The following is a 21,353-nucleotide window of genomic DNA, read 5'->3' as shown; positions in this document are numbered from 1 at the left end:
CGCCCGAGGCCATCCCGCGCGCCCAGCCCCGCGCCCCGGGCTCGGGAGCCGGAGCCCGCGCGCTGCCAGGGCAGCTGGGCCGGGCGAGGCCGCCGGGGGTGGGCAGGGCCCGGGCCCGGGAGCGCTAGCCCCTGCGCGGCCCCCCGAGTGCCTGCTGCTACGCGGCGCCCCTGCCCAGGGTGCCCGTCGCCCCGGTCGGTCGCTGGAGCGCTGAGACTGATTCGGGCTTTAGAGGAGCTTTAGGGGGGACTGAGCCCTTATAAACAAGCAGTGAACTTGGGCGAGGGGACTCCAGCACGAGTCCTTGTGGGCGCCTCTGGACTCCGCTGCAGGCAGTGGGCGGGCGACCGAGGGAGTCGGAGGTTGTGGTCCGGGGACCCATTCCTTTGCTTAATTTGGGGATCTGAAACTCTGGTCCATCGTGATCCGCACTTTGAGGTTTCCCGTGACCACACCACAAAGGCAGTCTTTACGTTGACACGAGTTAGTTGGTCGTGGTGAAAGTTAAGGACTTTAGAATATGTTCATTTTGTGGAGACCTGTTCCTTTGACGATATTTGGGCGTAGCTCAGAAGGCAGAAAGTAATGCTGGAAAAGTAAGGTCATTTACATTTTTTTCACTTTGAAAATTGCCCTCCTAAGTCCTTAGGAACAACGTTATGACATAAAATACTGGCTTTACACATTTTTGAGAACACGATTTATATAATTTTAAACCAGACGGTCAAATGGAAAAGCAGAGAGACCGAACAGACTTACCTGGGGGCAGTTTTCATCGCCGCCCAGCCAACTAACCGCTGGCGAACTCACTAAATACCTTAGCCCAGAGTTGTTATTTGAAGCAGTATTTTAAACCTCCGAAGGTGTCGGACAGTTGACTTCAGCTTTTTGGAGGCAGTGTCACCATTGGTAATTGATAACCATTTTCTTTGACATTGGCAAAAAAAAAAAAAACAAAAAAAAAAAACAAAAAAAACCTAAACAGTTAAAGAAGTGTCGCCAGGTCTTAGGTGTGTTACACTTATTTTAAAAAATCCGATATCACGGTGATGCATTTTTATAATGGACAAATGATTAAGATTTCAATTGTATGACAATTAGAAGCCATTGTGATTGGAAAGGACTAAGGCATTCATAAATTGTGAATGAAGATGAAAACAATGATAAGGCTTATTCAGTGATTGGATACAGTCCTGTAGCTTTTTGGCTGACACATTTTTTATTGTTTATATTTTGTTTGGCATCTGAGTATGATTAACTTAGATATGGCTATTTTCAGCAAGTAACGTGCACTTTAATTTCACAAAACTGGAAAAATGAGTTGCTGAGCTATTTGTATTTTAAAGCTATGAATAAAAGCTAATAAATATGATGATGAAACTGTTTCAGGTATAGCGAATTGCCTTCAGTTGTAAAAGTTACCTTTCATATTACCCATCAGCAGGATTTTTTTTTCTCCTAGTAAACCATGTTCATTTGATATTATTTTTACATTATTGAAGCATAGCTCCATTGAAACAAATTGAGGTAAGCTTTTTCGCTTACAAAGTACCACATCCCTTATTCTCACCTGTAAAAGATTGCTTTTCTATATAAATTTAGATTTCTAGCATCAGTTGCTCAGAAACATTGCTAGCGATTACATTGCATTTTTGATTTCCTCTAAATATCATTGTAAAGTCACTAGCTTTAACTTAATTCCTGTACATTGGAGATAACATTGCAGCTTCGTGACATATGGAATATTAGGAGCATATATAGCATAATCATTCAGCTCTCACATTAGTATTCAAGAACACATACTTACCAACGCTAATTCATGATGACTAATATTCTCTACTGTTTTAGTAATGTAAATCTAGGTTGACGTATTAAAACTGTTTTTGGGATTGAAGGCCTATACTACAGAAGGGATTGTAGCTTTCACATTCTCACTTAATTAATATCTCTGTGACTTTATAGGTAACGTGGGGTGTTACAAAAGTAAGAGCACATTAACAGTGCAACTTTTATATCAGACCAGTAGTTTAGTTTTGTATGATAGGAATCTAATGGCTAGAGCAAAATGTTTTTTAGGATGTATAAATACAGAATAGAGAAACATTCTTAACTGGTTGAAAACTTTACAAAGTGTCTCAGTTGTTGCAATAAAGTGTCTAGGTTTTAGAAAGAATTTTAATTCAAAAGGAGCTACAGTTAAAGTTGCTATTTAGCAACGTGTGATGTAAAAGTGTCAGTAGATCAGTATTTCTACCTCAGTTAAATCAGACATAAAAGGAAAATTAAGAACCATCATGTATGATTTAATATTTTGCTTTTTCTAAAAATAATGTAAACCCTTAATAAAACTTTCACCTGCCATGATTGCATTGACTTTTAAAATTTCATTGTCGGTCAAGTTCTTCAGGTACATAGCTTTAATGGTTTATTATTATATAGCAATGCTCCAAGAAGATCTAGTATTTATTCTTCCACCTCTATATTGATCTAATTTTCCATCTGTTTCATGGAAACCATTGTTTCTGTGAAGAAGAATAAATATTTCTGGTGGAATTAAGATTGTTTACTTTTATATTTGAAATTTGTAACTTGGTTATTTTATCAATTTAGATCAATTAAAAGAAGTTTTAGAAGAGAAATGTCAGTGAATTTTGATAAAAATTCTGAAAGGGCAGGGTGGCATATTACCTTAGTATAGATATAGAGCCATTCGATCTTAAACCACTCAGATGCTCAGCTGAAGAAAAAACTTTCATAATTGTTTAGTAAAGTGTTATTGTGATAAACTATTCATTAGGGCATTTGAATGCCTTAATCACTTCTTTTTTTTTTTTTTTTTCTTTTTTGGATGAAGACAGTTACTATGTTCCATATTCATGTCACTCAAAATGACTAAGAATATATTGCAACTCATTGTTAGAAAACAGTCACACTTGAGAGATGACATTTTAGGTATGTTAATACAGAAATATATGTGACTTATAACAAACCTCTACTTACCATTTTTTTTTGGTTTTTTTGGAGGTTATGTCTCCATGTTAAGTGTTTCACTTGAAAGGAGTCCACAGAATGCTAAAGCCCTGAAAGATGTTTATAAGGCAAGTTTGTGGAGGGAGGAAGTTTACTATTTCTAGTTATCAATAAGAAAAAAAGTGTGTTTTAAAAACATTACTTGGCAACATTGGCAACAAACTCAAGACAAACTTAAAAAAACCAGCATTGTTTTGCGTGCATTTGCTAAGAAAGTCCAAATTCAGTCCTCAGATGTGCATTTTGATTGTGTAAAATAATTTATTAACATTTTGAGATTTGTGACAGGACAGATGATTTGAAACTCAAACAGATTTAGTAAAAACTATGTTTGATGTCTCTATAAGAAAATGAAATGTCACTGAACATAGTACTTAAGGATGTAAGCACACTTAAGAGTTACCCCACCGCTTAATAATATCTGTTAAAATAATACAGCTTTTTAAAAAGTGGGGCAAGGGTAAAACACCGGGACAGAGCTCCCTCCCAGCCCCATGTACCCTTTACATTCTCAACTCTTTGGCTGATGAGTACATATGTATGTTTTTTAATCATATCCATAAATCATAGTAGAAGTCAGATTATAGGAAGTGAGTTCCCAAAGCATGTTTAAGTCCACATTTCCTTGAACAGGGCTTCCTTTGCATTATGTCTAAGGGGGATAAGCAAAGTTTTTGTAGTTACAGTGAAGACTGAAAGCATGGCCTCAGAAAGTATATGGAGATAGGGAGGTCTTATCATGGGCTGTGGTTGCTGTTAGCAGGACTGTTCCCACACAAAGAACAGATTGTGGTTTAACTCTTTCCATGGCCTAGTTTAATGTGCTCGCATAGTAACCGAATTGTTCAAATCTCTGCTGGAAACTACTGATCAGTTTAATGATTTCCTCCATGGCATTTGGTTATGCCTCACGCTGTGATGTAATCATCTGCCTTCTGTATTGTTATAGAATTTTGATTTATACTCATTCTGCCGTAGGAACGCTTTACAGCAATATGTTACAGCCCTTGATAACTGCATTATTGATTGGATGGGACATACATACACCTTTTCCGTATGGGAAGTGCAGGCTGTGAACATACCGCGCGGTCTTTAGCATTGGAAACCTGAATTTCATCTTCAAAATGGATTCAAAACTCTATGGGATTTTTGGGGGGACACCTTCTTTGTTAGAGTGGCATCAGTGGCACTTTCTTCATCTTTAACCCTCCTGCAATTCATCCGTCTGCTGGTTAGATAGAGAATTTATTTCACATAGTTCAGGGTGACTAGCACCAGCACATACTACGTTGGGATATGATAGGGTAGAGAAAGTTATTTTCTGGTTGGGGTGACAATACAGTCAGTGTGACCAGAAAAGTGGCCGCAGCGGAAGTTCTTATTTGCTTCAGATCTTGGTTTATTGCATTCATGCAGAATGTGTGCACAGGGGGTTAGCTCTTTCTCTGAGCAGTAAATAGGCCTAAGCTTATGAGACAGGTTTTACCTATGGCAGGAAGTAATGAAACGCTAACTGCTTTGGGAAGTCACTTGAAATATCTGTAGGTGAAGATTATCTGCCATTCCTCACTGCCTCCCTCCCTTAAAAAAGGCTTAGATGGAACAGGCAGGAAAAATGCAGAACCCTAAGGTAGACCACTTAATTCAAAAGGCAGGATACTGTACAGTCGATACACGTGCAGCTTCCCAAGCCACGCATACACGCACCCACAGTCCTGCCGGAGAATTCACATGCGTAGCAAATGCATTGTATTGATTCCACAAAAGCAGTAAGTGACCAGCGGTGCACTCCCGGTGTCACCCTGCCACCGCATGCAGAGACACAAAGCATGTAAAGTTGGTGCCAAGTTGCCATTTTTCATTGTTCACCTCAGATGGATTTTTAAGGGGTTTAGAATAATTGCCATACTCCTGTGATCGGTTAACAAATTAACCGACTCTGTGGGGCTTCGGATTCTGTAGGAAAGCTGCCGGAAGAACCTTCATATAATTTTTGTTTGCAACTTTAGAAACTTTTGCTGAAAAGCGAAAGAGCGTGTCTCTGTGTCTATGAGAGAATAGAGTGAGAATGCGTGTGTGTGTGTGTGTGTGTGTGTGTGTGTGTGTTGGAGGTTAGTGTTGGTGGTGGAGGGGAGAGAACGCACTGCTCAAAGTATGGAAACCTTCTGTTCAGGACACTGATACGACAAGCTGTGTCCTTTGCCCACTTTCCCTCACTGTATACCGGTTTCTCTAGTTACCACTCTTGGAATGGTGCTGTTTCAGTGTTGGAATGTTGGACGTTTGATAAGAAAATGGATCAAGTTTAATGGCGCATGCTCTTTGAGCCACCAGCAGCCTCTTGCTGAGAGCATGCTCCAAAAGCGGGAACTGTGTGGCATTACACTGAGCATCTATATGCTTTGTGTTTCTGTGCCACAGAGAAGAGAAATGAACTGTGGCATCGCTCCTGCCTTCTGAACAGCTCTGCTCCGATTAAAAAAAAAAAAAAAAATCTCACTGTGTTCTTTGTAAAATGGTACTGCTTAGCGTTAGTTGGTCAATCAAATATTTAGATATTAAATTAGGTGCCAAGCACCTTGGTTTACTTACGTTTTAAAGAATGTAGGATGCATGGTGGGAATGAGGGGGATGGGCCAGAGTGGAAATACAAATATAAATCTTATTTTCTTTTTAGGAGGCAGAATCAACCTGTAAGTTTTGGTGGAAAAGGGGTTGCTTGTCATACTTTATTTTCTTCTTGTCTTGCTATTTTGATAATTTTAAATAAGAAAAAAATGTTATTTTTATGCCTAACTTTTTGTAGTGCTTGGGAATGGATTGTAGTTTTTTTTTTTTTTTTTTGAGCCTTTGCAATGAAACTGACTGTGTATGTATTCTCCCCTGACCCCCCCCCCCACCCCCATCTTCCACAGGATGAATTTCACCCATTCATCGAGGCACTACTCCCACACGTCCGTGCAATCGCCTACACTTGGTTCAACCTGCAGGCTCGGAAACGCAAGTACTTTAAAAAGCATGAGAAGCGAATGTCAAAGGATGAAGAAAGAGCAGTCAAAGATGAGCTTCTCAGCGAAAAGCCTGAAATCAAACAGAAGTGGGCATCCAGGCTCCTGGCCAAACTGCGCAAAGACATCCGCCAGGAGTACCGAGAGGACTTTGTGCTCACCGTGACTGGCAAGAAGCACCCGTGCTGTGTCTTATCCAATCCCGACCAGAAGGGTAAGATCAGGAGAATCGACTGCCTGCGACAGGCAGACAAAGTCTGGCGTCTGGATCTAGTCATGGTGATCCTGTTCAAAGGCATCCCCTTGGAAAGTACCGATGGAGAGCGGCTCATGAAATCCCCACATTGCACAAACCCAGCACTTTGTGTCCAGCCACATCATATCACAGTATCAGTTAAGGAGCTTGATTTGTTTTTGGCATACTACGTGCAGGAGCAAGGTAGGAGCAGATCGTTCTTTCTTGTAGCTCGGCAAACACTGCTCACAAACCCCATATGCGGAGTATCTGGCTTGGGTTAGATGGTCCTCGAGGCCCCTAGACCTCCTTCACCCACTCTGGCTACTCCCATGCCCACGGCCACGTGCAAGCCGTGGAAATAGACATGGAGCTTTCGTACCTGGATAGGCGTGGATGTCTTACAAAAGACCACAAAGAGATGCATTTTCAAATGTCTTTGAAAGCATATACCTTTTCAAAGACGCAGACTAGTCTGCAAAAGATAGTTAATTACGATTCACTTTTTGTCCTCGGCAACATTCCTTGCATGCAGTCATCTTTTCTCAGTTGGAAAATGTAAATTTATTTATGAAGAGTCAAACCCGCTTTTTAAAAATCTCAGTATAGCCTCCTAACTAGCGTGGTAGACGAACTTTATTTACGAATCTAGTCCTATTGCACCGAAAATAGAATTAACATTTCCTATTGCAAAATGCCCAAGGTAGCATTTGTCTATCAGAAAGTGTATCTTACGTAGAGCTAGATTTATTTAATTTAAATATTTCTATCAACACCTACTTCTGATTGTGTAATAATAGTCACTGTCGATGGAATGGATTGTAGTTCTTGTTTAAATAATTTACGTTATAATATTTCCCCAGCGTGACTTGGGAAGACTTAGTATCATTAGTTTACTTGAATGTGAATTTATCAAACTTACCGAGGAGAAAAGGTGTAGCCCTCCTGACAGAACAAAAACAGAAAGTGGACTGGTTACACTGGTTTAAAATAAATCTCAAAAAGAATGTGGAAACCACATACCATACCTATTAAAAAAATACTTGGTAAAGAGGGTGGTGTAAATGTTGCCCGGATGAGTCAAAAATAGGTGAGATTTTTGCTGAACGTATTTTTGAGTTCATGAAATGTGTCTTTATTATTTTTTATTTTTCTTAGTATGCCTTTCCTTAAATAGTGAGAGTTGCTCTTCTTCAAATACATGTGTCAAGATACAGATTTCCACGTATTAGCAACAGTCCGTAGTAAAACATCATTTTAAAAAGCAGCATACCAAAAGTGGACTGAGGTTGGATTTGTCACAGATGGTGGGTCATTTCCTACCTCGGCCTGGTGGGAGGGAGGCGGATAGCGGTGGCTGACGGGTATCTGATGTTCGTCATACAAATGTGGGATTCAAGAAATCGGTCTGAACTTTATTACTGTCCAAGAAAATAAAATATCAGGGTTATAGTCGTTTGGCTCAGAAATCTAGATACTTATCATGTGCTTTTTGTCTTTATAATTCCTTGATACAGTTTTAGAGATAATGCTTAAACGTCATTGAAGAATGTCTAGTTTGATTTTAAATAATATGCTGGACAACACATATTTGGAACGTTTGCTATTTTTCTCTTGGAAACACCGCATTTACCATTTCCGTGCATTTAAGGATTAAAGTGCAAGCACTGATGGTTTAGGGAAAACTCTGTTTTCACCCTGTGTGTCCTAAAATCCAAGGCCATTAACACACGACACTTAATTTGACTGACAGCTGTCTAGGAGGTGACCTCGGAAGGTGGGCTACGTATGTGCGTTGGACTGTAGAGTGTGTTGTACGTGAATTGTGAAAGTCAAGGCTGGAAGTAAAGTTTTAAAAAGTGGGTCATGCAACTTTGTAGTGCAGGGAGGGAAGATTCACTGCTGCTCATACTCTGACTTGCTGGAAGGCTAGTCCTGGAGGTGTGCACGTATGTACATTCCCTCCCGGGGCAGGCAGCCAACTCTCTTGGTTGATGAACTGACAATAAAGAACACATCCTTTGGATTTGTGAAGATAGATTGAAGAAAGAAAACCGCAGAAATGCCTTCTGCTTTGCACCATGGGTCCTAATAATCACGAAGTTTTAAAAACAACTCTCGGAGACCATGTTTTCAGATAAGACACTGATTTTGTTGTTGTTCTAAGTATCTGTCATAGAAAGCTTTCGTTATTTTACCCCGTACGTCTATTCTGTATCCTCTCCTATCTGCCAGCGCAGCATCTCTTCTTAACATCTGTTGGCTCTTTCTTTGAAAAAGTCACATCAGGATGCTTTTGCGTTTTCCTTTTTTTCCAAATTTGCATCTTTTTATTTTCTTGGTTTATTTTTTGGTCAAATGTAGGTTAATTGTGTTGGTTCGCAGTACAATTGATTGAAGAAGGCATTTACAAAGATAAGTCTGCAGTCAATCAAAGTGCTGCGTATCTCCCATCATGACTCTTTATTCCTCCTTTAAGTACATGAAAACCCACTTAAGTCTGTTTTATAAATCAGGCAAAGAAGTATGAAGAAAGACATGAAAGAAAAATAGGAAAAGAAAACTGTAATGTTTACAGTAGAATGAGCAATGAAATTACCTTTCTCCCCCCCCCCTTTTTTTCTCTGTCTCCCCACTTCTAAGCGACTGGGAGGAAAACACGAGAAAGAACAGAGAGAATGCCAAAGATGGTTGCCACTGGCACCAGGATTGGCATCAGACCCTCTTTGTTTAGCTCAGGATGCCTGTGATTTGTTAGTTGGCATCCGCATTGCAGTGTGGAGTGATGTTACAATATATTGACAATTTCCAGATCTAGAAATGTCAATAGTCCTCTTGGTTATTTATACAAGATCACAAGCTGCATCTCTTTTGGAGGATGAAATAAAGACCAACATATAATAAAGTTCCATTGTTGGCCAACTTCCTATGCTTTTCTTTTTCCCTCTTTCTCTTTTGGTTCAACCCACACTTCTTTTTTTTTCCCCCCCTCATGCCCAGCAGCCTCATGTTTTTTGAAATGTGGAAAGTTCCTAGAGCTTTGACACAAGCCATAGTACTACATCTGCATCTGATATGGTTTTGGGAAAACTTGATGCATTTTGAAATCATTTTTGATGTGTAGTGCATTAGACCTTCGCATCACATGGCCACAAGGCAGTATTTTCTTTAAGGCTAAATCTCTTTGTTATTCAGCCTCTTCTACGCATATAGCCCGGTTGACCGCAATTTAGTCCATTTGTTCTATTTCTCTACATTAGTAAAGGGTCGTGTTCGATCCAGTCGTTTGTAAAATTGTATAAGCCCCTCACTTTACCTAAAATGTACACATCATGGGGGAGTAACTGCGTTTAAATCCATAAAATCATTTGACGCTATTGATTCAGAGAGCTGCGCTTCGGCTGTTTCGTTGCTACAAGAACCGCCATTTTGTTTGTGAAGTGCCAGGCGAGGGGGAAAAAAAAGGCAGACACTGTGCTTGATGCCAATAATGGTTGCCAGTGGCACCGAGGTTGGCATCAGACCCTCTTTGTCTAGTTGCTGAATGCCTTTGATTCGTTGGTTGGCATCCGCATTGCAGTGGGCACACTGGAAAGTTTTTGACAATCCCTGAATGAAAGCTGCTTGCTTGTTTGCTGCAGCAAACCTTAGCTAATATAAAACCCTTCCTTTTTATTTTTTAGGTGTTTTTTTTTTTTTTAAAGCCTGGGAGAGATTAAAGGGAAAAATAGCTCTAAAGTGGCCTCCATTTTCCCAAAGATGTTAAAGATGTCCAGTGATTCTGGGGCAGGTGGTAACTATTCCCCATCTTGTCTTTGTGATTGCATCCGTGAAAGCAAAACAAAACAAAACAAAAACCAGGCAAGCCTTGCACAGGACACCTTACTGGGACAGAAGTGGGCTGTATGATGCAGGGTGTGCAGTGAGGGTGTGGAGGGCCAGCTGAATGGAGTGATATATAATGCATTCATTATGACTGAGTATTGCTTTCAGTCACATCACTGCTTATTTCTTATGCAAGTTTTAGTTCCTTCAGTTTCTGCCCTTCCAAATTTTGTAGTAACATGTTGAGAGGATCTAACTTTTCTTTCTAGTTAGCAGTGTGTAACAGTGTAAATGTTAAAAAAAAAAATAAGCAAATCTTAATGAGGAAACCTATGTGCTAAGGTCTGATACAAATCGTTCATGGCTGAATTTCCCAATTCTGCCTCAAAAGGTTGCCAGATTCTCAGTGCACAATTCTGCACACCAGGAAAAGCAACCAAAGGGCTGAAATAATTTTGGTTGAAGTTTCCTAGATAGTTAGCATTACTGCCGCTTTCCCGTTAACCACCGTTATCTCGTTAATTAATAAGAAGGATTAGCAGTTCTACCCAAAGGGCTGCAGGGAAGGAAGTCTGGCCTATGGGAGGCCTTGGGTCCAGGCTGTGTCCCGGATGAAGGGGGAACAGGCTGGGTTGGGTGGGGGAACTGGGCTTTCTCTGAGGCAGGAAGAGGTCAGAACATACTAAGAAGTTTAGAGATCTCAAGAGATAGTAACTGTTGTCCTGAATTTAACAGGTTAGAGTTTAAACTAAGTCAGCCTAACTGATTTTTGGACTCTCCTTTGCACTCTTATTAAACCTGTTTCGGATACTGAAGAGAGGCCAGGAACTTCATGGCTCTCATCAAAGCGGGGTTTCCCTCAGCCTCGTGGAGCCCTTAAAATCATGGTCCGTTGCTGGATGGCAACTTTTGTTGTGTTATTGTTAAGTGTTGTGATCATTAAAGTACGTTTGGAAGTTGTGAAAAATGTGACTTGTTTACATCATTATTATTGTTTTTGAAAAATCCTTCCCGGTTGTCACATATCATTAGCGAGGAAGCAAATGCGAAGAATTATTTTCCTCCCTCAGTTACTGACTTTTAGAATCCTTTTGGGTAACAATTATTTCTTTATGAAAAGCTTAAGTAGATAATGGTTTGCAAGTTGACAGCGTGTTTTAACATTTTAATAAATTTCACTTCATTTGCAGGTATTTCCCATTATGGGGAAAACTAAGCTTTTATACTGTGTTACGAGTAGGCTGCTCTCTAGGATGATTTGGCGTGCTTGCATTGCGAAGTGCTCAGAGAGCGTAAAGTTGGTGTGCATGTTTGACTTAGGGGAACACTGCTAAGTTTTCCCATCTAGCATCCTGTCCTTGACTGAACTCATGAACTGCAGTGCACATTTGTTTGCATTCTGGCTCACACACAATTCACCAGATAAAGAATGGCTCTTACTGGCATGCCTAGCTCCTAGGCTTAATGAGACCTTTGTGGGAACATATATTGTAAGATAAGATACTTAGCAATTTTCTCACTGATAAGAAGAAAACACAGTCTAAGGGGCCAGAAGTTCACCCTCCATGCCATGATGTCCCCGCCATAAGAGAGCTCTGCTAGACAATTCAAGAGTTAAACTCAGAGGCCCCAGTTGCCAGCTGGGAAAGCTTGGCATCTGTGTTCTGATATGGCAAACTAAGCTCTTGCATTGCTGTTAATATGATTTCACTTTTCAAAGGGAAAGGGGAGGGGGAGAGAGAGACAGTGAGAGAGAGAGAGAGAGAGAGAGAGAGAGAGAGAGGAGAGGCTCGTTTGTTACATCCATTATGATTTTCAAATATTAAAAAAAAAATAACAGTGACCCACTTTCTGGAAGCAGCGAAGGTAGGGAAAATATCCTACCGACAGCATTAGACATCCCACACACCTTCTGCCCTCCCCGCCCTCCCCCATATGCACAGCAGTACACATTTTATAATAAAAAATATTCATCTAGATTATGGGTTTGGATCTGCAAATTCAGTGCACTATGCCTCTTGAGTGGTAAAATGACTCTGTATGTAAGAGAACCGAAATGCTGTTCATTATTCAGGAATAATGGTAATTTGGGGGGAGATGTGACTCCTTCCCAAGGGTGACTCCTCGACAGATTCAGTGTGTGCCTTGGAGCTTGGGCAGGAGCCATTTAGGGAGGACACCTATGGCCACTGCTTTAAGTTCTTTAAAGTTGCTGTTTTCTAGCGTGGTGTGGGGGAGTGTTTCCACACGTCGAGGTAACATAGATTGGGTAGGATTTCTTATTTACTAAGTTGTTTTTCCTTAAAGTTGGAACTTGGGAGGGAATTGCCAAAAGGAAATTAAAGTTTTAATCCTTCCGTTAACTTTTTCCTTTCACATGTGGCATTTCAGTCTGAAACGCTCCAAGATATCTGACTTAGTAAAGCCTTTCTCCTCATAAACGTTCACTGTGCCTGACTGGACTGAAACACTGGATCCGTGGGGTTAAAAAACCTCTGTCACGACACTCTTTTACCCTTGCCATCTCTGCCGGCCTGTTAGGATTTCAGCACCTGAAGAGGGAGGGGCCCAGCGCACGGCTGAGTCAGAATTCTCTGGAATTTGTAAAAGTGGAGATAAGTAAGTTTTCCTTTCTGTCATCCCAGTGGCTTGTATGATAACTGACTTTACAGTGAAGGGAATAATTACCGCTTTGTTGGAAGCTTAGGGCTGCAGAGAGTGGAGATAGCGGAGGAAAACCTTACTGAAATGGGAGATTGTTCAATATCAGAAATCGTGGGCAGAGGCAAGGGTGATGCCCAGCTTCTCGGTAGGGATTTCTGCTTGGGGAAGGATAGCATTTTCTATGTGCCGTGGCGGAGCAAGTGACCAGCCACATGTAATGTTCTAAGCAAAGTTTCCAGCTTTTTCCCCCTCCATCCTTGTGGGGGAGGAATAATTTTAGAAGTCTCAAGGACTGGTGGTTATGTGATGGGAAACTGGGGTTCTTAACAGCAGCGTGCCTCAGCGCCAAGCACAGCAAGAGGGGAACTTCCTCTGAATCATGCATGCTTTCCTGTGGCCACACGGTACGTCGTCCCGTTGTAGAGAGCGTTCTTGGGCCCTTGAACTCTAATTATGTGATGTGGTTAATTTAACTGAATTCAGTTGTGAGGATTTGGCATCGAGCATAAATCATCAGACGGCGAGGACCTTGTGAAGTCCGTGTAGTGAGGAGTGAGTCTGTGGGATTAGCTTGTGTTAGACTGAACGGTACAGGATGTGAGGCTAATGGGACTTGAATGGTTGGGCTTTTGGTTGTTATATTATTCAGAAAATTGGAAGAAATGGCTAGCAATTAACCAATGAGGTGGAAAGACCTTGAGGCTGAATTGAAGGCCACACATCGAAAAAAAAAAGTCCTCAAAATTTACATCAAGCAGTGTTCTAAGATAGGAATGCAAACTATTCCTGTGCATAAATATATTGTTTATAATAAAACACTTAGGAACACATATTCTCTCTTTTATGATGATAGTTTAAACAGGACAGCGTTGATGAATCACAGACAAATTAAAGAACTCTGAATAAGGACTATATAATTGAAAATATGGGGTGATGGATGAAGTAATTTTACTAGCTGAGAGTTGCCTGGAGGTTGTATATTTTCAGAATCCCATTTTAAGGCAGTTCAGAGCATGTAGTAAGTTCTGGATGAGGCACAAATCATTTGAAAATGGGATTTGTTTAAACAAGTGCAAAAAAGAAAGTAAGAATTGCCTTTGGAAAAAAAAAGTCTTTATTCTAAGTCTGTGCAGTTTAAAATTTGGGGTTGGATTTAACTCTGTTTCTCAAAATAGAAAATCTAATACATAGGATTCAGTTGAATTTTAAGATACACTTATGTCCCACGAAACTGCACAAAAGCCTTTAATAGGAATCAGTTAATACGAAGTGACACTAATTTATATTCTGATGCTGAATGAGGCTGAAGATTTCTTTAAAAACTTGGGTTTTCCAAAGCACACTTTGAAAAAAAAATGCGTGGAAAAAATGTGTCGCTGTTAACAGGGAATGGCAGAGCTCAGGACAAAAATCTAATCATGAGCACAGATGTTAAGAAAGTTATTTGAAATAGGGTGCATTCTGTAATTCACGTGAGGAGGGGATTACATTTATGCCTATGTTAATAACACGAGTATGTCAATACCCAGTCTATACCCCTCTATTAGTGAAATCTAAAGTGTGAAAAATGTTCCTGCTTAGGACAACTTGTATTTTATTATTCTGACATCTGCAGTTTCTGGATGGATTACCTTAAATTTGCTATGCTATGTTAAAAGCCTTGTTTTATGAGGTCGGTCTCAGCTTCTGGCCTTGGTGTCAGGAACCCTGCTACGTGATGCAACTTGCCTTGTTAGGTTTAATTGACCAAAGCTGATGTGTTAAAACAATTCATTTGTGCTGTAACTTATGCCCTGGCTAAGTTGCTACCTGAATCCTTTGACCTTGACTTGTCTGGGTCACGAAATGGCTGCAAGCTGTTTGACCTTTCTATTGTGCAGTAATGTCACTGTTTCCTCTTATTCTTTTATGGTAATAGCTGACAAAAAGCCCCAGCCCTGACTTTACACCCCAGTGGATTCGAGGCGTCCCTCTGCAGTAGCCATGTCTTCTGTTTGACATGGTCTGGCTGTAGAAGTGACTTTCTTTTGTTTGCTGACAGTGATGGGGACAAATTTGCAGCCCTCCTTGCTGCAAGAGTTGGGGGATAGTATTCTGGCATTTGGAGGGATTTGAATTCCTTCTGCTTAGATTTTCAGTTTCCGTGTTTTATGATGATGCACATCACAGTTTCCTTTCCCCCACTCTTCTGGGGTTGACTTTTCAGCTTTTTATATTTATGATTTCCTTAATAATCGCTTTTCAACATTTTCAGCTGTTACAATAAAAATATTTTATTGTCATTGCATAGGGTAAAAGTGATAGATTTATTTATGCTTTTGGGTACCAATATATAAGTCCTAAAACAACTGACTTCTAAACTTCCCCATGTAAATCTTTGTCCAGCATTGGAAAAAGCCTCCTACTAACCATGCAGGACAAGCCACAATTTTCCGGAAATCAGAGTGATGTTGTAACTTTACGTATTCCATCTTATAACTCAGAGTGTATGGTTTTAGGGGAAGCCTATTCTTTGTGACTTAAATAGCTTAAGTTCCAATACATGGTAGCGAACCATTAGTCGATGGGAAGTTTTTATTTCTGTGGGGACTTTTGCCAGCATGTGAAATTGAATATTTATTTTAATGAACATAAAAATTGTCTTTGTATTCTTCACGAAGATCCGTAGGCAAAAATGGAGTTTTACCTCTGTTCTCTTCTGAAGCAGTGAAATAATTTTATTTTTAAAATATTGGAAATGCCTTCTAAAATGCTAAAACACAGATATTTTTATCCTACCAAATTTTTCTTTGCCAAATATGACACTGTAGTTCATGATTTTTCCTATATTTGCCAGATTAAATATTTAAAATCCAAGCTGTTACATTTTATTTTTAAATTATTAGAGGAAAAAAGGAAGTTTAAGTTAGAATGTGCATTTCCTTACTTGCACGCCGCATGCTGTTTATACATGTGTGTGGATACGCTGACAGATGAGAGACAATGTGGTACAGACACTAGAACCTTGGGAAAAAGCACTAGATTTTTCTATTCCCATTTAAAAAAATAACTGAAATGGCAGGTGAGAGGATGTTACTTTTTCTTTTCTTTTCTTTTCTTTTCTTTTCTTTTCTTTTCTTTTCTTTTCTTTTCTTTTCTTTTTTGTTAGGTGACTGTTGTTTGAAACTATTTTTCCCCCAGGAATGTTCACAAGATCAAGGAATTTAAATGCTTCTCAGCATTAATTGTGTTGATAATCCAGCATCCCAGGGGTTCGAGGAAGAAGGGTGAACGAAATACACTGAATCTGGTTTTACTCAGTAGCGTTAGTTTTTCTCTGTTCTGTAAAACCCAGTCTAGACTCAAAGACATGTCTCTTGGCTTTCTTTTCACTCGTTGGCTTCCTCAGTGGTAGAGCCACCATAGAGTTGGGTTTGGATATGGCTAGTGGGTTAATGGGTCGGATGCAGTGGGACAGTGGCTGGAAAACATTGACCAGCTCTTGAGGATTATGAATATTTATGACTTCTTCCTGAAGTCAGTCTCAGTTCCTCCAGCGAAAGAACTTACAATGGATCTCAACTGTTGAGTTACAGAGGTTAAGTTCCTGGACCATGGGTAGTTGGTGGATGCTGGGGTGTGTGTGTGTGTGGGGGGGGGGTGTGGGTGTGGGTGTGGGTGTGGGTGTGGGTGTGGGTGTGTATGTGTGTACCCAAGTGCGTGTTACAGAAGTGAAAGAGGAAAAGTGAAGGTGGAAAAAAAGAGAGAAGTAGGGCTTAGATCTTGTAGGAACTACTTAAGAGGGATAGCTCATTCATAGCTTGAAGAGCGACTAACTGCAATTTAAAATATTCTGTCATCCTTTGAATTTTGGGTTGCTTTTGGAGTTGAGTACATCTCCCTTCTTCCTGCCATTTTAGGTTTTTTCCAGCACCAAAAGTACATGCATGACTCTGACAATTAGGGGTCTAGTCTTGATTCTACCCTGTATCAGCTTTGTGACCTTGGTCAAGCCACGTAAGCTCTAGGTGCTTTGGTTTTCTGTTTTGTAAGATGGGGATTAAAATGTCTGCTTCACAGGACTGTTTTGGGATTAAATGAAATAATTCATGAAAGAAAAGCGGTAATGTTAGTAATAGCCATTATCGCTCTATGTAAAGGAACATCACATAACATGGACGTCCAGAGAAGCTACCATAATGTTGAAGAGAAGGAGTGATTGGGTGTTGAAGCAAAAGGTCATCAATTAGTTTGTACACATCAGGTGATAAGACATTCCCAAGAGAAAATGAAAGGCCTGATCAGTGATGTGAATAGATACTTGTTAGTAAGACCTCTAAATGTAGGAATACAAAGTTAGCTAGTTGTATATAGTTTTAAAATCTACTTAAACTAGGATAACTGTGCAGCTTTAGCAGTCCTTCATATCACATTTACCAGAGAAGTAGTTTTGTGATCAATCTAGTGGTGTGTCAAAGGAAGGAGTAAAATAATTCTATTAGCACCTCTCTGAATACATAACTCAACTTTGGTATCAGATGAAGGGTGTCCTAGCAAGACTTGTAATTCATTGCATTCCAGTAAAAGCATAAGACTTTTATTTACCAAAAATTTAAATTGCCAGCATTTGGGAGAACTACACTTGTGTTTTAAATTTGGTTGGACAGAAGTGATGATGTGGCCAGCTCGGCTGGATTGTTCTTGAAGAAGACCATGCCGCTGGTTTTTAGACGCTAAGTCTGTAAGTGTCTTATTTAAAAGTCACCCCTGGTTGGGTCAACACTCAAAATGTTTAATTAGTTGCATGAATTGTTTTGACTTCATTACCACTTAGCTTTTCTCCTTTAAGTCAGTCTTCCCCATTTATCCTTTTTATGGTTTTAAGAAAATTAATTAAGTGATCTCCAGGGGAAAAAAAAAACTTGCTATTTCTTACTTAAAGTGATTTCAGTTTTATTGAGAACAACTGGAAGCCACATGGGAAAGGGTTAGAACATTTACTTCTTCTCAAGCTAGATTTGGGATGAGTGTTTGACTTTATGGCTCTGGTTGGCTGGATCCCGTGGTCAGCTTTTGTGGGCAGATCTACGGGGAGCTGGTCATAACACTTGACGTCCGTGGCCGGGGGGGTGGCTCCCCTCGCTCTCTCTGCCCAACAGGTTTGGAAAGTGGACAGATTCACCCACACCCATGATCTCTACCGGAGAATGTCACGTTGGTGCCGTTCCAAAAAAAGTCATATTCTCATATGAAGCATTTTATAATAATAATACCTGGGGGTTCTGGCCAGGAATGACAGGAAAAGCTATGTCACTGTTTGTTCATCTGTTAAAGGATAACTGGGATGTGCAGCAGGCCGAATCAGAACATTGATTAGTTTGTTTCGATTCTGGCACATAACTGTGAATAATCTGTGTCACGCGTTTTCTCTTTGAGGACATACCTGGTGTTCAGTTGCTATTCTTCTGTTTGTGGGATACGCAAAAATTAAAAAGTGCGTATTTTAGTCCATGAAGCAAATTTTATCCAAAATTGTTTAACATACGTAAAACGGATTGCTGTTGATGGCAGAAGGCTTTGGTATTTTATCTTTCCAATACATTGGAAAAGCTTTGTTTACACTTACGATTTAAAGATGAGGTTGACCTAAAATAGGAGTGCATATATGGTTCATGGTTCTTAAATACTGGTTGCCTTTCATAGCCTCCTGGAGATGCTAACATGTTTCTTTAAATTTCCTGACGGTAAAGTATTAATATTTTTGGATAAGACTTAGAGTTATCATGTAACAATATCTGTTCTATTTACAGTCTCCAAATAAGGGAAAAGCTGCTTATAGTAATATGAGGATCACTGGTCTTACAATAATTAAATAGACTTGTTATACTACATTAATCCCTTTTGGAACATTTGGAATGACTTCTTAGTACTAACAAACATAGCATTAGGGCCTAAAATTAATCTGCTTTTTGTATCCAACATTTTATAATATAAAACATGTGTATAGAGAAACATATTTTGGGTTTAAGATGAGTTCATAGGAGGACAAAATGAAATTATATTGCAGTATGATTCCTAGTACTGATAAAATATGGAATTCATTTAGAATCAGCCTAGGTAGACAAATTGTTTTTGGTAAGGTTTGGTTTTCTGGTGAGCACCATGTTTGGGCTCTCGGAATTACTTTCCCCCTGAGATCCAGGTTTTGTAAATGCCCACCGGATATATGCGATATGAAATGGGAACATTTCAATCCAGTATCCGGGAGGCTGTGTTAACACCTTGTGAGCTAGTGTTTCTTGGTGCGGCTATGTATTAATCCCAGAGAAAATGAACAGGACTCAGTTTTAAAGTCTGGTCCAGTCTTATTCTACGTTTCGTAGAAATGGTTTGAGTTAATGACGGACTCTGAACTCACACAGCATTATTGCAGATTTGTTGAAGGGACTTCTGAAATAGGGTGACATTTATATCTTCTGCTGTAGAAGCCCCACAAGGCATAATTTCCTCCTCAGTGTGGGCTATTTTTATTGTGGAGTTTTTCACACCCAGGATGTGAATTCCACCTGGGGTGTTCCAGTTCCAGGGAAAATACTTCGTGCAGGATGAAGTATTAGTTCCCATCTAGGACAGATTGCATGCGTCTGTGCAGAGTGGGTTGGATGCGCTGAGATTATCCAGTGGTTTGCAGCCATTTTAGACCGTGTGCCTGGGACCAGCTAACACATTGTCAGGGAAAAACATGATGTAGCAACAATATTAGATCATGCAAATGAGACTACTGAATAGTAATAGTTATGGGCAATATTTTGGAAAACACTGATTAGTGACAGTTTTATTACAGCAAATGTATGTATCAAGTCCCCAGATTTCATTGTAATGCACTGAAAACAGATGTCAAAGTGTCCCAAACAGAATTTCATGGTTAATCTACATATTGCATGGAAAGTACAAACAAACCATTTAGAATTCTGTTATTTAATCCTTTTAGAAGGAATGAAAATATACAATTTAGATTTACTCCATTCTTTCTTTTAATTTCAGTTTTTGTTTTCTAGGGGCTGATGATAAGTTATTTTTTTTGTTGTTGTTATTTGCTGTTTTCTTAAGATGTGTATGGGAGAAGACATATCTTCACATAGACATGGTTTTACTTCATGTACTTTGAACTGTAAGTTTCTGAACATAAGGTCTTTGCATTAAAAAAAAAAAAAAAAGGAAAAATTAGGCTCTAAATTATTTAGTGACCTGGCAATGGAATTACTTCCTTCCAGTCCTTTGTTTACTGATGTAGAGTTTCTTCTCTGCCACATAGTGATTGAAGAAGCATGCTGGAGACGAGGAGAGGAAAATTGGCAGTCCAAGTACCCAGGAGACCTTGAGCCTCTCAGGGTCTCTGTCAAGTGAGGATATTGGCCAGAAGACTTCTACTATCCCTCTTAGCTCTGGCATCTTAGGAATTTAGCTCCTGGTTACCTTGGCAGAGGGACTATCCCCTCCATGTTAAGCAATATTTAATAAAGTTTAGCATAGTGTTGTTAAAGTTGAGGTTTTAATACATTTTATTTATTAAAAAGAAGTAGAAAATGTGTAACTTGCCTGTTGAGTAACACTTTCACGTTGCTCAATTCAAAGTCCAATAGTCAAATTGGTTCAAGCTAGATTAAAAAGCTTGCTTTTTTCAAAAAAGAGAGCTGCGAGAATCTCTAGGGACCTTCTCACTTCGCGGCTGTAGGTACTGAGTCTAAGACAGGCCCAAAGCCACTTTGGGTGTTTGTGTTAGTTTTACTGCTACAAGGACATAAATAAGCATAAATAATGAAAAGTATTATTTTGTGAACATAGCAGCAGTTTTTTTTTTTTTTTTTTAAGGAACATAGAGGGAAATTGTGATTACAAGTCTTAGTATTTTTATTTGTAGCATTTGTACAAGTCTTAGTATTTGTAACATTGAAATCAGCTGATTCAGGAGGCCGGTGTTTTCTTTCGTACCTTTTTGTAGGATATATTCTAATGAAGTCATTTTGCAGCCATGGTCTTCATGAGAATGACTGCCTTTCTTTTTTTCAGTGCATGGAAAATCCTGCTTAAGTTATGGTCCACTAATAGGGATTTGATACTGGTTGGAAAACAGAGAGGATCCGTTAAAAATGTATTGCCAGATTTCTAGTAATATCGTAGGTCATGTTTGAGACTGGTTGTTAAGAAAAACTAGTTTTTGGAAGTTAAATATTGGAAGGAGAAGTGGGAGTGGGTTATGAGGAGTTGTTTTAAGCTCTGCTTCCTGGATGCCTACAATTTTCAGATTAGCTTAATAATTGCTATACCTCCATTTTCCTTTGTGTGGTATATGTCTCTCATCGTAGTTTTAAAAAAGTGTTTTTTTTTTTCCCAAGTTTAAAACAAACATCCATATACCTCCTTTTATTGAAGACCTGTTTCTAAGGATTTTTTCTTAGTTTAGTTTTTAGAAACCAAAACATGTTAAATTTGCAAGGTGGGGTGCCAGGGTGACTCATTTGGTTAAGCGCCTGACTCTTGGTTTCTGCTCAGGTCATGATCTCACAGTTTGTGGGGTTGAGCCCCACTTTGGGCTCTGTGCTGATAGCATG

At 39.6% G+C, this 21,353-nt stretch overlaps 1 protein-coding gene across 5 annotated transcripts in view; it reads left to right on the top strand.

Moving 5' to 3' along the window:
• The window catches only part of NFIB (nuclear factor I B), a 239,284-nt gene that overhangs the window by 825 nt on the left and 217,106 nt on the right, over positions 1–21,353 (top strand). For all 5 annotated transcript variants that reach the window (XM_007098545.3, XM_042963388.1, XM_042963390.1 and 2 more), the window contains exon 2: positions 5,946–6,477. In XM_007098545.3, coding sequence (XP_007098607.2) covers positions 5,946–6,477 — 532 coding nt within the window. The remainder of the gene's footprint in view (positions 1–5,945; positions 6,478–21,353) is intronic.

The sequence above is a fragment of the Panthera tigris genome, chromosome D4 (genome assembly GCF_018350195.1).
Source record: "Panthera tigris isolate Pti1 chromosome D4, P.tigris_Pti1_mat1.1, whole genome shotgun sequence".
NCBI lineage: Eukaryota > Metazoa > Chordata > Mammalia > Carnivora > Felidae > Panthera > Panthera tigris.
This window is presented reverse-complemented; position numbering and strand designations above follow the sequence as displayed.